Source organism: Sycon ciliatum, chromosome 9 (genome assembly GCF_964019385.1).
Source record: "Sycon ciliatum chromosome 9, ocSycCili1.1, whole genome shotgun sequence".
NCBI lineage: Eukaryota > Metazoa > Porifera > Calcarea > Leucosolenida > Sycettidae > Sycon > Sycon ciliatum.
The window spans coordinates 6,502,452-6,519,106 of record NC_088651.1 but is presented as its reverse complement, the minus strand read 5'-3'; the positions used below and the strand labels follow the sequence as shown (position 1 = coordinate 6,519,106).

General features: G+C 45.9%; 2 protein-coding genes across 2 annotated transcripts in view; one reads left to right on the top strand and one right to left on the bottom strand.

Moving 5' to 3' along the window:
* The window catches only part of LOC135825239 (uncharacterized), a 90,362-nt gene extending 88,881 nt beyond the window's left edge, over window positions 1-1,481 (bottom strand). Inside the window, exons 1-2 of the mRNA XM_065337975.1 lie at window positions 1,307-1,481; window positions 385-533 (exon numbers count right to left, since the gene is read on the bottom strand). Coding sequence (XP_065194047.1) covers window positions 385-484 — 100 coding nt within the window. The 5' untranslated portion in view covers window positions 485-533; window positions 1,307-1,481. The remainder of the gene's footprint in view (window positions 1-384; window positions 534-1,306) is intronic.
* A 7,176-nt stretch (window positions 1,482-8,657) lies between these two features.
* LOC135824870 (uncharacterized) lies at window positions 8,658-16,212 on the top strand. The gene is made up of 4 exons (XM_065337596.1): window positions 8,658-9,173; window positions 11,742-12,291; window positions 13,615-13,736; window positions 15,826-16,212. The coding sequence occupies exons 2-4, from the start codon at window positions 11,758-11,760 to the stop codon at window positions 15,881-15,883; spliced, it is 714 nt and encodes a 237-aa protein (XP_065193668.1). The 5' UTR covers window positions 8,658-9,173; window positions 11,742-11,757; the 3' UTR covers window positions 15,884-16,212.
* The last annotated feature ends 443 nt before the right edge of the window (window positions 16,213-16,655 follow it).

Genomic DNA, 16,655 nt, shown 5'->3' with positions numbered 1-16,655 from the left:
AGTTCTAAGTTATAATAACAAAACCTTCCCCTCATTGGTTATCATAATTATTATTGTGATAACCAATGAGGGGAAGGTTTTGTTATCATATAACTTAGAACTTTCCAAGTTGGAACTCTGTTTGAGTGCGCATCCTAGATGTGCTAGAGCTGTTAGCCAGTTACTTGTAGAATGTCAGTACCGTCGGTCAGTGTCGTGCAATGTTATCGCATGAGCTGATTGTTTAGTAACTGGTGGTGTTAGTGGACATTAGAGCACAACCTGTGGTTCCTTGGTCCTTTTTCTTTTCCATAAATTCCTTCAACTAATATTACTTTCACGAATAGGAGAAATCACGGGGACGCGGGTGGACGCCGGTATGACGTCATAGTGAACAGTACTAACCTGTCCCATTTGCGACCTGTCCAGAACAATCAGCCACGGAACACAACCAAGGGGAAAGCACTACGACAGTGCAAACCAGGATAGCATTCCGTACAGCCATGTCCAGTGTCACACGTTGCACAACCAGAGTCGCGGTGACAATGACACGTCTATTGAAACAAAGGAAGAGAAACGTATTACTGTGGTCAATAAAATGTTCATGCCTCTAATTGGGGAATTCATACGTGGATGTAAACGCATATGGACCTCATAAAAAACCTCTTATTTTGCTCCATTCTCACATTTGAATTTTCTGTGCCAGTTGGATGTTTGGATGTTTGTTGCCAGCGGATTATAATTATCGCAAACAGTTGAGCCAGCATGATCGAGATGGGGTTATTTCACGCTGATACAGTAGCTGGTAATGAGCCATTCTCTCGCTGACTCGGAGTGGTGACTCCCCTCAGGGCCGGCTTACGGTGCTGCGGCTTTTTTTATTACTAGTACATACATTTCTACACATACATGTACATGTACCGTAAAGTACCGTTGATCCGCCCCACTCTAATTCCCCGCCCCCCCCTCGTTTTTCTGTCTCTGAAGCGACTTCAGAATTATACGGTAGAGAAATTATGCGTCTTTCTGTACTCATGTCCATATGCATACAGCCAACCTCGTACTACTTTCTACTGCGCAAACAAACATTCGTGTGAGAGTCTGTGTGAATGTGTACGTCGAGTTTGACCTTTCTCACCTGTTTGCGTCTGAAAGATACAACACCGCATTGTCGTACAACGACACTGCACCAAGCAGCCTTGATCGAATTCCCGCCCCCCCCCCCCCATGAAAAACAAGCTGGGAAGCGACTTGGCGTGGGGGGGGGGGCGGATCAACGGTACTTTACGGTACATATAGTAGTAGAGTTTTAGTAAGTGAACGTTACCTTAGTCAACTCTCCGGTATGCTCTGCTACATGCGCGATGCTTTCCAATTGAATCAAGGAGGCAGGATGTTTCGCGTGACACGGATGAAAGAGATTTGCAACCCACTCAGTCGTTGAGGCAAGGCTTCAATCAATAAAAATGGTGATGTTGTTCCCTACAACGTTCGTTGTGTTCTGGGTGTTCATTGAGTGTCGTATCAAGCAGCCCTTTTTTTGTAGTGCATTTCGATATTACATGAGTCGTAGTAGCGGGCACGCAGCGATTCAGTGTGTGTTTACTGTATACGAAATATGTTTTGTCCACGAGGCACGGTATCTACCAATACACGCTTTTTTATACAGGACCTGGGAATGTGAGATCAGTGGTAGCGAGTAGAACATGCTTATGTTGTAGTGTATGTGGTATCATTGCGCCCGTTGTGATGCCATGCTGATATCTGGCACGGTGATATGACAATCGTAGTCGATTTCTAGGGAATTGTCGACATGGCAGATTGGGTCAGGGCAACAATCAAATTCGGCGAAGCTTTCCGTGTTCTAGCTGGTTTTTTTATGGCTGCAGTGTTGTTCATAGCCCGTGACTGTTCAGTACCAAGCCTGGCATTCCTATCAGGTGCTCTGGCTCACTAAGTCTTGCACGCATCTGTCATCATCAACTGTCAACACCGCTGTGACCAGATGGCAAAACTTCATATCCACAGACGATCTAGACATGCGCTAGGTTCCACCTCATGTCAAGTGCGTGCGAGCAGTGCACGTTTTCGACTGTGCATACAGCCAGGGCTGCTTGTCATGCTAGTGCTGCGCCATACACTGTGCTAGTGCGAATAATGTGACGCGCAACACTGTGCAGAGAGATATTGTACAAATCAACTGTACAATCTACGGGTACATGTGGAGACAAACAATGTCAGATCCTTGCTGCAAATTCTCAATACCCTAACAAGGCCAGAGCATACTACACAAAGCAGAACAACAGAGACCAAACCCGGAGTCGCGAGGATGGTTTTGGTCTCTGTTGTTCTGCCTTGTGTACAGAGGGAGATGTAGATACATGTAAGTAGTATTAATTAACAAGTCCGCAGGTACACTGGACATGCAAGTGTAGCAAGGAGAGCAGATTGCAGCTGGATGAAATGTGCACCTTGACATTGGTCACTGTCATTGTGATTTCATGGTAACTGTCAAACCAAGGAGATTCACGCGAAGGTTCATTTCCTTGGAATGTCACGACATAGGAGTGGTCGCGAAAAGCGTATGAGCATGAAAAAGGTACATGTAGGTGTGGACGGTCAATGAAACATCTGCTGAATTTGACCCTTTCTGCTATCATTTAAATGCACATTTCGTTTCCGTGGAAACGCCTAATCTCGCGCCATTAGCAAAAATAAAACTTGTACAATGTCACCTGGTTCTTTTCTGCTGCTATTATTGAAATTTTGTCGAATTCGTTATCCCAAAGAAGCTAAGGCGAGAGAAAGTGTGCCGCCTCTCTTCGTGAGAGTTTTGCGCCTTTCCTTCCGACTTATTGCCACTTGATGGCTTGATACAGTACCACGACAAGTCCATCGAATTTTCCACTTTGCGCTGTCCACTACGTGCACAGAGTTCCGGGGAATTTACACTTTATCACTGGGTATCAAATACAATTAATTAACGCTATAGAAATACCTCTACTTCTACTGTTGTGGACATGGAAATCTGGTCGCACGTCTAGCGGCCCCAGGGTGCTGGCCATGCAGCCGTGGATAAGCGGTACAACACTCGTAGATCTACACACATGCATTTTATGCGCTGCAGCGCGCTAGTCGCATCGGATCAATACAACATGTGCCCTGCACGCAGCGTTCTGTACGCGCTGAGGGCGCCGGCCCCAGTCAATCGACTGGATTTCCATGTCCGCCAGTAGAGGAGACGGCTCGATACCGGAACGTTTTGACAGCCAAATTTGTATAGACCCAAAACGATCATCAACGTTGATTTTTCACTCGAAATATGTTTGTGGAAGGAAACTGGCATGTTGAAGTTTGCTCTGGGGCCAGAGTCAATCGAACTGAGCCACTCCTTTGTGTTGACCCATTGCCTCCAAGTTGCCCAATTTTTCGCTTCAAAAAAGTTCAAATCAGAGGTGGCTCCAAACCGGACACGTTTTAGAGTGCCCGTCAAATTCGCTCTGGGTCTGAAATTAGGTAATTGCTATCGCTCCACGACGGCCAGTACAGAGTAACAATAAGCCTTGTGTGTGCTTCCATTAGTTTTGATTGGTATGCGGTGCTTTATTGTCGAGAGGCGAGCCGCTGTTTACCTGCGACAAGAAGTTGATTTTTCGAAAGTCGTAAAACTCAAGTCGCAGTGCGAAGCAACACGTCAAAAACTCACCTGCTTGATATGGCGCTTCTGGTCATCGCAGAGCCATGAAATTTTGGCTCGGAGTATAACACATCGTAGTCTCACTGTGACATATGTTTTCTAATCAAAATACCAAGAGAGAAAGTGAATATTGAGTCCGTTCCGGTTTGCAACCTATTTCCTATTTGAAACCGTCGCCTCTACATGTATGTGTAACAGGTGCAGTACTTATAGCGCTCCATTACTGCGGCACCAGCCACAAACTTACAGCGAACTTCACAGTGCACAAAGGTCTCGCGACCGCCAGACATAAGCGTGTCTGAGGGTAGAGAGTAGAGAGGTTTTGCAGAGCGAACGTTCGCGCGAATTTTCGTTTGACGTCACGAAAAGCGAAACTTCGTGCGAACGTTCGCAGTTTTGAACGCGAAAGTTGCAGGAAACGCGAAACAAACTTTCGCAGTAATTTTCGCTCTTTGTGGACCGGACCGCTGGTCAGCTCAGCCTGGTGCACGGTGAGCGACCCTCAATCTTCATGTTTGTGCTGGATCTCTACTCTTGGCTTGGTCCGCGAGTGCTAGCTTTCCGATTGTTTTGGCAGCCTGTGTTGTTTCATCTCCAGAACCATCTCCGATCTCCTGCTTGCTCGTCTTCTCACTGCTCAGAATCGGTTACATCAATGATGTCTTTTTGAATCTCAGGTGTTGATGCGCAAGATTACGGCACAAGCCAACCCGGCCCGTTTGTCTGTGGGTCTTCGGCCATGGACAACGTAGTCAAAGAGCTCTCGTCTCAGGCCGTGACTCAGGGTACCTGGTGCGCGTGCCGCCACTCGCAACAAACAAAATTAATAATCGGATGGAGAACACTTCTCAAAAACAAGCGAGTGCACACGAAATTTTCTTGGAGCGAGAAACATGCAAACGTTCGCAGTAATGTTCGCTCTTTGTGGACTGTTCGTGCGCGGTGAGCCACCCTCAATCCTCATGTTTGTGCTTGATCTCTACTCTTGGCTTGGTCCGCGGGTGCTAGCTTTCCTATACTTGTGGCAGCCCGTGTTGCTTCATCTCCGGAACCATCCCCGATCTCCTGCCTGCTCGTCTTCTCACTGCTCAGAGCCGGTTACATCAACGATGTCTTTTTGAATTTCAGGTGTTGATGCGCCAGATTACGGCACAAGCCAACCCGTTTGTCTGTGAGTCTCCGGCCATGGACAAGGTAGTCAAAGAGCTCTCGTCTCAGGCCATGACTCAGGGTGCCGTCACTCGCAACAACAAAATAATCGGATGACGACCACTTCTCAAACAAGCGAGTGCACGCGAAAATTCCTGGGAGCGAAAAACATGCAAAACACAAATTTCGCGCGAACGTTCGCAATAGTTTTCGCAACCTGGAACGCGAAAATCATTGCGAACGTTCGCTCTGCAAAACCTCTCTAGTGGTTCATGTATGATACCCAGTTATTGATAGGCTACTGATGTGCACCATGAAACATTCATTGGGCGCATTCGTTTACGCATTCTGGATCCAGGTTTTACATGTATAATTCTGGAAAGAACAGAATGAACGGATTGCGGCAAATGAATGAACAACTACTTCGACGTACATGTAAAAATCGTAAAAGGGGGATCATGTGGGTTCCGGTACACCCTCGCGCACATGTGGACCTAGCATGGCGAGAACGTCGAGTGCGCAATTCGAGTTCGAGAATTTTAGAAATTCTGCCCACTCTTCAGAATTGACGGGGGATTCCGTCGATTCTGATGTCGGAATTTTTGTCAACGAACGGTACATTCGGGTACCCCTACTTACTTCTGGAATTGACCGAAATGCATGTAATCGAACGCGCCCATTATCTGAGTCAGCCTTCCAAGTCATACGGCTCAAGTGAGGGGAGAAGCACAAACACACACACACGCACACACACACCTGCATGTACATTGTACATACACAAGCTTGGTATACTACTAGCGCTGATACTGTTATCACTATTTTGTCCAACATGGAGCCGTTTGTAAAGCTAGGCTCCTAAAACCTCCAAGCCCGCTTTCAATGCTGGACAGCGACCTGGCTAAAACAATGCCGACTCATTGCCGAGGCTCTCTCAGGCGCAAAGCATCGCAGTCATTCTCGATCCGTTATTCTGGTAACCAGAATTCCGACACGTTACTTTATCATTGCATCATTATAATGGCTCATGCTGAACACATCTGCAAGCATCTCAGTCAGTTGATTGTATTGTGCTACTGTCTGCCCTGCATGCATAATTACATGTATATTGACGTACCCTTGCCCTTGATTCAAGTCCATTTGCAAGTATGTAACTGAAAGCATGACGAAATAATTGGAGTTTCCTGTTTTCACCGTGATAATAAGGGATACACACACACATACACACACACACACGCACGCACACACACACATACACACACACACACACACACACAGGGACACACACTCACACAAGCTCACACAAACGCACACACATCTGGGAATTTGAGCTCAATGCGCTACTTTGCTCACTGTGTACTGTTAAACATGTAATTTTCGGTGTAACTTTAATTTCGGTGATTTATGTAGAGAAATCAGGCACCTAAATTTAAATGACACCTAAAAGGCACTAGAGTATGCACTGGATGTGAAGGGAACGCAGGTCACCTAATTCTACGTTACACCTGAAACCTGGCCGGTCCCTGACACCGAAATTTTAATGCACCTAAAATTATATGTTTTACAGTATACATGTATAGCGGTAGATCGTTACAATGAGTCCTACTTCAAGTACAGTAAAACCTGTCAAGGCGACCACTCGGATAAGGCGACCACCTGTCCTAGAAGACCACTGCAACCAGGACTAAGGGATACTATTTCCAGTCAAATGGCCCTGGATAAGGCGACCACCTGATGACAGAGACCACATATTGAAGGTCCCTTGAGCGGTCGTCTTAGACAGGTTCCACTGTACATGTTCATGTAGTACTGCATGCAGTTGTCAAGCAGTGGTATGTATGAGCAGTGGTCTACAATCACAGTTGGCGTAAGCATAACACAGTGGCACATGTACATGTATTATCCGGCTACCAGTCATTCCGCAGTGAATCGGCACTTCCGTATTGTCCAACGGCGAACTGGCAGCTCATACACCTGACATGCATATTTCCACTCCTACTTCAAGCAACGTTTAATGTCACACGTGGATAGGGCTTATCATGAACGTTGCCTTTTGTAACGTACTACCATCATTGCTTACTATTGCTACTTTTAAGTACTGTCAGACTATACTACGGAAGTCATCATGTGCCTGCATTTCCACTTAGCAACAGTGTACTACTACACTGGGCAATATTGTGCATGTGACCCTGCACTAGCCGTTCAGGCAAATATTCCTATGGGCAGCAACTGGCGCTGGGTAAAGACCGGCGAAACCATTGTCAGTAAACCGGCACTGCGGCATCCGACACGTGCACGCTACAGCCATAATGTGCTGGGTCACAGGCTCACAGCTCCAGGTGCACATGAACAACGTGTTCGTAATATAGGCATTGCTTAATGGGTATCGAGACATGCGTAATGTACACCCGAACGAACCGCGAAAAAGAGTGAAAACGCGGTGAAAATGCCGAAATAACGTTACACGTATTGTGGATACAAGGGAGAGGAGAAAATTCGACCTCGTGGACAACGCAGTACCACGTTCACTGCCCACACGGACAAAGGCGTGAACTACGCTCAATCTCTTACTGAACATTATTCTTTTCTTTTTTGAGCAACAAGTGACGTGATTGAATGGCAAATAATAATGAAAAAGAAAAGAAAAAGCCCAACTCTGCCCAGCCAGTTATGTGGACTTACGGAGGTCGCCATGGCAAATACTAACAATTGTAATTCCACACGAGTCACAGAGTACCACGCGTCTGGATTGTTGTAACTAAAAGTTTGCCATCTGCCATGAAACTTTTAGTTACAACAATCCAGACGCGTGGTACTCTGTGAAGTTGTCTGACGATTGCCACCTGGCATGAAACTTTTCGTTACAAGAATCCAGACGCGCGGTACTCTGTGACTAGTGTGCAATTGTAATTCGAAATGTCCAACTACATGTATGATGTAGTTAGTGGTGAACACCAAGCAGTGTATGTGGGGTGTGAGCTGCGCTACATTTGGCGTAAAACATTTTTTTTGATTCGACCAGTATACTTACTGGAGTATTCACTTCGACTTTGGGGGTTTGAGGTGGGGAAGTTGCCATACTGGGGTTGTGAGGCCGCCTTCCGGCGCTAACATCAAACACTACCAGATGAAGTTTTATGAAAGTACACGTCATGCAGTTAGGCGGCTCGCGGTTTGCACATGGTCTGCTAGAATGACCAGTAGCTACCGATCATTTGGCATAGCCAGGCTCAAGTCACTCTCATCGCTGCTATGAATAATACTCGGGTGGCAACTGAAATCCGACCCCTTGAGCGGCGCGTTCACATTCCAGTGGTAGCGGTGTCGTAGTGTTAAAATCCCGTGTTGGGTCTTTGCGATGTTAGCGCACCGCTCAGGGTCGGATTTCAGTTGCCAGCACAGTACGATGCAACTGACACAACAGCCAGTAGTCAGAGTGGGAAAACATTCACAATACAATGACAGTGGAAAATTCAGAACTCGGTATACGTGTACACAATGTGACCGTGTCAGTGGCAATTAATTTAACTGGGGTCTGCCGATTGTCATTGCAAGATAGGGACGGGAACGGACACGCGCAGCCTTCCGCCAATTTTGCTTGACCATCTGATAATTAGGGCAAGTTCTGCACTGCCAGTGCGTGTGTACGTCATCTCATGAACCTTGCCACAACCTAGTCGTTCAACTCCTGATTCGATTCTCAACCCGCTGGTCCATAGCCTAGGCCCAATCTATTGGTTATAGGTCAGCGCAGGAGTTCCCGATCCTATCCGACTTTCTTACATCAGTCACCGTCACCGTCACCACCACCACCACCACTGCATACATCGGCATGCGCGTGTACGAGTTTAGCACCTCGCCTCGACCGCCACAGGCTCGTTTCTGCTAGCACAATTCACCGTGCAACAGTGTGGCGGGGAAATCGACCGGTAGGTGTGTGCAGGCTGCACTACACCGAGGTGAACAACTTGCAGCTTAGCTTCTACTAGTGGAGAGCCAGCTCATCTTGCGTTCTTAGAAGCTAGAAGACTGCGAAGTGAGTGTAGCCTGCACCGTTCATCTGTTCATCTGTCTCACTAGTACTGGTAGTCTTTACTGTCCAAGCAAGGCTTCTTGAAAATGAAGTTCGTTCGCTGTCATCCTTTCCACAAAGTGCATCAGGCCAGGTTCTGAATGAGAAAAGCTGCTCACAGACTGCCGGCGCTATCTCTGCGCTGGGTAGTGTGTTACTAGATTTCGCCGTGAGCAGTGCATGGATATTGTGCGCGTGTGATAGAAACTCGAATCCTGTTGTCCAGCGGCTCAAGCACTCACCACTACCTACCAGATAACCACCACGAATGATTCTAAGGTGAGCCAAGATTCGTGACCGAATACCTGCGCTTATTCTCTAATACCCATAGGAGTTATGCGCTGGGAAACGTTTTTACACTCTATATGTTCGTTGCCGCACAAAACTATTAAAATATCCTTTCTACACAAATTCATATTGGCGGGAAATTTCGAAATTCTGAGTTTGCTGTTAATTATCGGAAAATAATGTAATGTTGTCGGATGACTTGGGGGGGGGGGGCGGGGGGCGGGCGGGGGGGGGGGGGGCGGGCGGGGGGGGGGGGCGGGGGGGGGCGGGCGGGGGGGGGGCGGGCGGGGGGGGGCGCGTCGGCATCGCTTGAATGTTCGTTCAGAAACACACAAACTAGCCTTCGCATCCGCAGGCCACCACTATGCCCGTTAACCTTAGTGGCGAATGCAGACCTCACAAGTGAGTCAGGGGAGAGAAGTTTAGTCTCTCAACCAATCGGGCGTGTAACGGCCCATAACCCTGTGAACTGCATCCTTGTTATTCTCACTCCGAGCTGTGAGTACCCAGTTGACCGTGATACTGTAACTGTTAATAAAAGTGGGATTGTCACCAGAAGAGTTCTTTGTCTTTTGGATCTTGCTCGCGATGGTGTACTTCGCTTTTCCCTGCGATGACTGGAAGTGGGTGGAAACTTGAAAAGAAGTGGCCCAAAATTGTGCCAAAGTACCAAGTGAGGTCTCGCCGGACTTGACCTCAACGCGTACGTACTAAATCATTCCTTCATTCCAAACGATGTCAAGGCTGTGTGCAGGTCGATCAAGCTAGCTGTTCGATGAAAAGTGTACATGTATGCTGCACGTGTGCCTTCTGAACGCGGACACAGATATACATGTAGATGGGCACGTCGTACTGAAGAAGAATGCCAAAGACGCAGAGACCCGCGCACAGCTACACAGTCAAAAAAAAAAAAATAATAATAAACAGCAGCTGAGTTTTCACCTTTTTGACTTCTTTCGCAAGGATCTTAGTTTAATTTTGTGAGCACTAAAGTAGGTCGTCGCCGTTTGAAGAAGAACACGATGATGAGTGCGTGTGCAGAAAACAGCACCACTCCGGCCAGCGATTACACCACCTACCCGAGCCCTAAGGGAACGCAATGTAGCTATGTGAACAGAAGGCAATTCATCTGATGACGGTACTGGTCGAAAACATCAGATGCCAGGTGTTATGTGAACATTTTCCGGACTATTTAACCGACATCATGAGGTCTAGCATGTGGTTTGAAACGGCATGGTTACCTCACGGAAACTTTATATTATTTGTTTGCATTGCGCAGAGCTCACTGACTTGTCAGTTTGAGCACTCTGGCAAGGTACGTTCGGTGCCTGATTTAAATCTGGCTTTGGAAATTTTATTTTCATTGCTATCAGGTTCGGCCTCATTTCCTCTGTGCTACGCTGATGAGTTCACAACGAACGAAACAGCATGCTGTCCGCAGATTGAGTATTATTTGTTTACATAATGTTGCCGAGAGGTAACCGTGTGGTAACAAACCACATGCTAGACCTCATGATCTCGCATAAATAGTTCGGAAAATGCTCACATAACACCTGGCATCTCATGTTTTTGATCTCCTAAACGAGAACAGACAAAAGTAGTGTTGTGTGCATGGAAATCCAGTCGGCGGTCTAGCGGCCCCAGGACACTGGCCATGCAGCCGTCAGTGCACATGCATTAGTATAATAGCTACAAGTATGAACGACATCACGTCACTGCAGGTCTGTGGTGGGTTCAGTTTGACGCTTCATCGCATGCAACGTTCTTTAGACACTGAGATCGCCAGCTCCAATCATTCGACTGGATTTCCTTGTCCACGGCAGTAGAAAGGAAAGCGACACATGGATACAGGTTGATAGTACCTGTCCATGACCTGTCCTCAGCTGTAACTAGATTTTACAATACTAGATACTGGTTCATACAGTTAGAAAGTACAACAACTAAGCATACAACTGACATAGTACTGAGACATTCGATGACCTGACACATTGCTCCAACACATCTACGGAGCGATAACCAACAGCCTTCCGACTCCGAAGATTCTAGGTTAATTAAGGAATGACGAAAGAGGGGAAGGTAAGTACAACAAAAATAAACACAAATCAAGTCACATCGGAAAACAGAATGTCGATTGCTACTGGAAGATAACGTGACTAAAAGACACTTGACAAAGCGGTCTAACAATAATTCGAAGCAGCAAAGCAGCACACCACATAACTTGGGCAGTTCAGAGATATCGACGATAGGTACAGAAGGGCAACTTACCTTCCCCTCTTTGGTCATTCCTTAACTTAACGTAGAACCGTCCGAGTTGGAAGCCTGTTTGTGAGTGCTCCCGAGATGTGCTAGAGCTACTTGTCAGGTCGTCGAATGTCTCAGTACTCTGTCAGTTTGTGCCTACACGTGTATTTGGAGCACTTTCTGTCTAATTATAGTATGTATTTACAGTGGTGGACAGTTACTCTTAACTCGCAACCATGTCCCTTTCCTTTCTACATTGATTAATGGCTCAACACACAAATGTCTAAGACCAGACAAATTTCATATTTTTCTGTTCAGGTCCTGAATATTCACAATGGCAGCTGCGGAAAAATCAACTGTATTTTCCAATGAACCAGCCGTGCAGTGCGAAATCAAGACAAAAGAGCCCGATTCTGATCTGGCCGAGCGGATACAGGCCATATCATGCTCGGACGACCGAGGAACTCAGGACATCTCTGCGAATCGCAACGTGGTGCAAGACATGAGCGCAGTTGATCAAGCCGGCAATGCTGCCGTTAATGACGCTGAAAGTGGTGATCTGTCGGCAGAGATGCATTTCAATTTGGCAGCAGACGACCCAGAGGAAAACACGCCAGAGGCATACCCAACATCTGCTCCAGTTATGAATGACGATAGTACGGCTGAGAAACCAACCAAACGCCAGTCAGCCTGGAACACATTTCCATCGCTCAGCCGTACCAGAGAAAGTGAGACTGAATGCGGAGCGGATGCACAGCGTAATCACAGTTCATGCTGTTCTGTTCGTTCCACGTACTGGCCACTGGTGCTACTGGCTACCTTGCTGTGTCCACTGATGGCATTACCGGCCATATACTTCTTGTACAAGGTAAGTGCTCCGACTCCCTTTCTGACGACCCTCAGGTATTTTATTTCCTGTTCGACCCTGTTTAGCACACTGTACAGGCAACAAACTAGAAGAAATAGAAAACAAAACAAAACAAACAAGTCTGAACAGTGATACACTCATCCCCATTCAAAGTAGTGGCCAGACAATGCAACAATTCAGTCCAGCCATTGTCCTATATCAGCACAGCTTTGTAAAAAAAAGGAGAAAGACAAAATGTTACGAGTTATGACTAACTGTCCACCAACGTAACCAGATCATACACAGTCAGCGAGTGCGACAAGTGCGATAAGCTTTGTGAAAATTGTTACAACTTTGGCTCCCCAATTATGGGCTTTAACCAACTGTAGGTACATATTATACCTACTAAAAGAGCTGCGAGAAGAACTAGGACTATAACAAAAAAATGTGGAGGTGGACATTTGGATGTTGGATTGAATGATGTTGGCCTGAGAAGCCTGGGATACAACGTTTGTTCGCGACATACACAATTTCATGCACTCCGTATTGAATTTGGCTCTGTAAATCTCTGGCGCCATTTTGGTCATCCAAAGATGCCGTGAAGCACAAAGAAATTTGCAGGATGAAATATCGCGGGAAGTATTGCACGTATCAGTAACTACTCCTACCATGCCACAGTATAGGTGAATATCGCTGCGCAATTTGCATGTGGATGTTTTCCAGGAGCATGCATGTCAACACCCAAGATATTTTGTTCCCGAGCGCCTCATTTTCGAACATATATGCCACGCGTATCATCTTCCTTTCTTTTGAGGTGTTCAACTCACACTTTAACCTAGTTGCTTTTAGAAACATTTTCTCTAAGCTGCGCTGGTGAGTCCACAATGGACGAAACAGTCCTGTCCGCAGATTGAGTATGCGAAGAGCTTATAATGCTGACCTAAGGGAACGCATGGTATGTTCATAGTTCCGAATGCAGACAAAAAGCATTGTGAGTGAACCGTCCTCGAAACCTTGAATATCATCCACGAAGAGTTTTGGAACTAGCAGTAAGCAATTACCGCTCATGTGTGAATCTTCAGCAATATGCACAACGGTTTTTGCTAATCTACGCCCTTGAAACCCTGACACTATCCAGACAAGTACGTTGATCTTTTAAACTGTGGAGCGATGTACCCTGAATGGCTATTATTATTACTGCATAGTCAAAGGGCATACTGCATGTGATCATTGTGCTGGGTTTGAAAATTCACATCACGAAACGCCAACCTGTGGCCAGTGCGGAATATCTCTCAATTCCCCCCAATGCTGTATTGTACCTACATATCTTGTGTTCCATTCCAGACGTACAAGAATATAGAAAATGGCCGATACGACGATGCAGCGTGGTCCGGACTAGTTACTCGCTTTGCAGCCGTGTTTGCACTGGCGTTGGAGCTCATCCTCTGGGCTATCATCATTGCAGTGTTAGTAGGGACTCACGCATAGCACTGCTGTAATCTGGAGTGGGAATAGCCATGCACTTGTTGCCTGGCATGGGGATTGCGTTTGGCTTGAAGTCCTCCACACTGCATATCATGTGACTGTGTGTGCGCTCTTTCTCCGGCATGAATCACGTGCGAACCTGTGGCGATAGGGAGGAAATGGGAGAGAGACAGAGTTGAGAGAGAGAGAGACAGAGACAGAGAGAGAGAGAGACAGAGAGAGAGAGACAGAGAGAGAGAGAGAGAGAGAGAGAGAGGGAGAGAGAGAGAGAGAGAGAGAGAGAGAGAGAGAGAGAGAGGAAAGAGAAGGAGGCAGAGCTAAGACAGAGAAAAAAATGAGTTTCTTGTTGGCTAATGCTCAGAACACATATCAACGAAACACTGACACGTACATGCACAATAATCTGATCAGATGACGTTGCACATCAAGAGTTATCCCTGAATGATTACCTGCCGTCGATTGTGGAAACAGCGGAGATTGGGATGTTCACACACAGGGTCTTCAACTTTCAGTTTGTGTTAGACCGAAAAGGTGCGAATGCAGCAATGCATTCATTTCGTGTCCCAGAGCCTGAGAATATAATTACGGCATGCATGCGGCTGTTTTTTTGAATTTCGTGATTTCATGATCGTATTGGCTGAGGCAAGCCTTTGAAACCTTAAACCGCCATATTCTAATTGTACTTGCCATATAATAATATATTCCCCTGATATAACCTTTTATGAATTTGATAAAGTCACCCATGCCTGAATTAAATAGAATAATCATCCTGGCCTGACGTTAATCTACATGCACATTGCCATCAGGCACAATAATGAATTTACAATAACCCGCTAATATGTGCATGTACATGGTTCTAATCTGAGCATGTTCTGGGACATTATAATTACAGATAATCTCATTGTGAATTTGAAGTTTCATATTTTAAAAATCTCTTCAGTCCAACTGACTTCTCATGTACAAAACTGGGAGTAATGGAAAAGATGTCAATGAAAAAAGCCAATTGTGCAGTAAGAACTACGTAAAAAATGCTAGTTTACAAAACGTTTTTATGAGACAATTATCAATGGGAATTTGTATTCTGGATGGCGGAAGGAATTGCCACTGATAAATTGCCACTCATGCATTGCCACGGATGAATTGCGAATAATGAATTGCCACTGATGAATTGTCAATGATAAAGTTCACTTGAAAACATTTGGAAACAAGTAGAGTATCAAACTCGCGTGGAACAATTTTTTAGGCCATCACTGATGAGGTACTAGTCAAAAGAGAGTACTTTACAAGAGCGCGCACTATTTTTCAATGCTGGTACATTAACATGTACGTTACCAAGTATAATAGCAAAGAAGGCAGAGAAAAGAGCCTAAAGTTGACTGTGAACTATTACGACCCAACAGGAATGGCAACAATAACTGCGATTTTGATCCTGAAGCCACCAGTGCAGTGACATGGACACGATATATATACACTGCACGATCAGGTCCTCACCAGAGATACATCATCGTTCTTTGCAACTCTGAGTTTCATGAAATGAATCAATCATCAGGCAATAGAAACAAACTGATACAGGGCAACTAGATCACTACAGGTTATATACCCAGTCACACAGCAAGCGCGAAAGAAGGCACTAAGTTAGGGGTGAGAATATTCCGTGCTAAAAAAAAAAAAAAAAAAAAAAAAAAAAGCAGGCTTCAGGTGGCAATGTTTAGGGCTCTGTACTTGTACTGTGTGCATGTGTTGGATATGGTGTTGGGTATGTTGTGTGAATTGGCAGAGTGTGCAGGCTGTTCACGCATGCTCATACGTAGGCAGGGCGTTGCATTTGGCGTATTGGTCATTCTAGGTGACTCCTTGGAAGTTCACGAGTCGGAACTTGTTTGCGTGCCTGCACTTTGCGACGACTTCGCTCCTCTTGTTCAGTGCCAGGGTCTTATCAGCAATTAGGATTCTGGCCTTTTCGGTTGTGCAGAGTTTGCATTTTTTTGTTGCAGGGTTGTAGGAGCTGGTCCTGTCTTTTATCTGCCAGGTAAGGTGGTACTCTTCCTTGTTTTCCTTCTTCTGCCACAGGTGTTCCGACAGTGCGGTCTTTTTTCGGTGTTTCTCGTGTCGGAAAGACATAGTGTGATTGTTGTACCGGAGCTTGAATGTTGTGTCTGCCGAGCCGATGTACACCTTTTGTTCCTCCTGGCAGGCTACGGTGGCTTCATAGACGATTTGTGTGGCTTGGCAGTGGCCATCCAGCGGACATTCCGTTTTTTTTCCTGCAGTTACATGGTTTTTCTGGGCTTTTTCCGTGAGATGTTGTTTGTTGTGGCTGCTGATTTTGGCTGCGACGTTGGGGAGGCAGGAGTAGCTAACTTTGACGTTGTTGTGATTGAATATCTTTTTTTGCTAGCTGTTTCTGAAATGCCGGTCAATGAGCCTCAGGAATCCGGCGGCGACGTTCGTTTTCACGTTTCGGCTGACGAGTTCACAAAGAACGAAACAGCATGCTGTCCGCAGATTGAGTATATATATATATATATATATATATATGGCATGCTGTCCGCAGATTGAGTATATATATATATATATATATTGACTGGTTTGAGGGAAAGAGACAAACGGGAAAAGTCTGAAGAAAAAATTGACTGTCACCACCAGGACTCGAACCAGGGACCCTCGCTTGCTATATATATATACAGTGGTCCCTCTATAATCCGGCACCATTTGTGCCACGAAAATCTGCTGGATTAGGGAGGGTGCTGGATTAACACATCTGATTTACTGCTGCAATGTGCATGAAGAGCACATTTTGGCTACTGAAAATCGTGCTGGTTTATCGAGGGTGCTGGATTATAAAGTGCCGGATTAGAGAGGGACGACTGTATATTGTTTTTAACACCGATCTTGCCCAT

Coding starts and splice junctions, on each gene's coding strand:
- LOC135824870 (XM_065337596.1), top strand. CDS start 11,758: ATGGCAGCTGCGGAAAAATCAACTGTATTTTCCAATGAACCAGCCGTG. Junction 12,292..13,614: donor CCATATACTTCTTGTACAAG/GTAAGTGCTCCG, acceptor GTTCCATTCCAG/ACGTACAAGAATATAGAAAA. Junction 13,737..15,825: donor TGGGCTATCATCATTGCAGT/GTTAGTAGGGAC, acceptor CTTCTGCCACAG/GTGTTCCGACAGTGCGGTCT.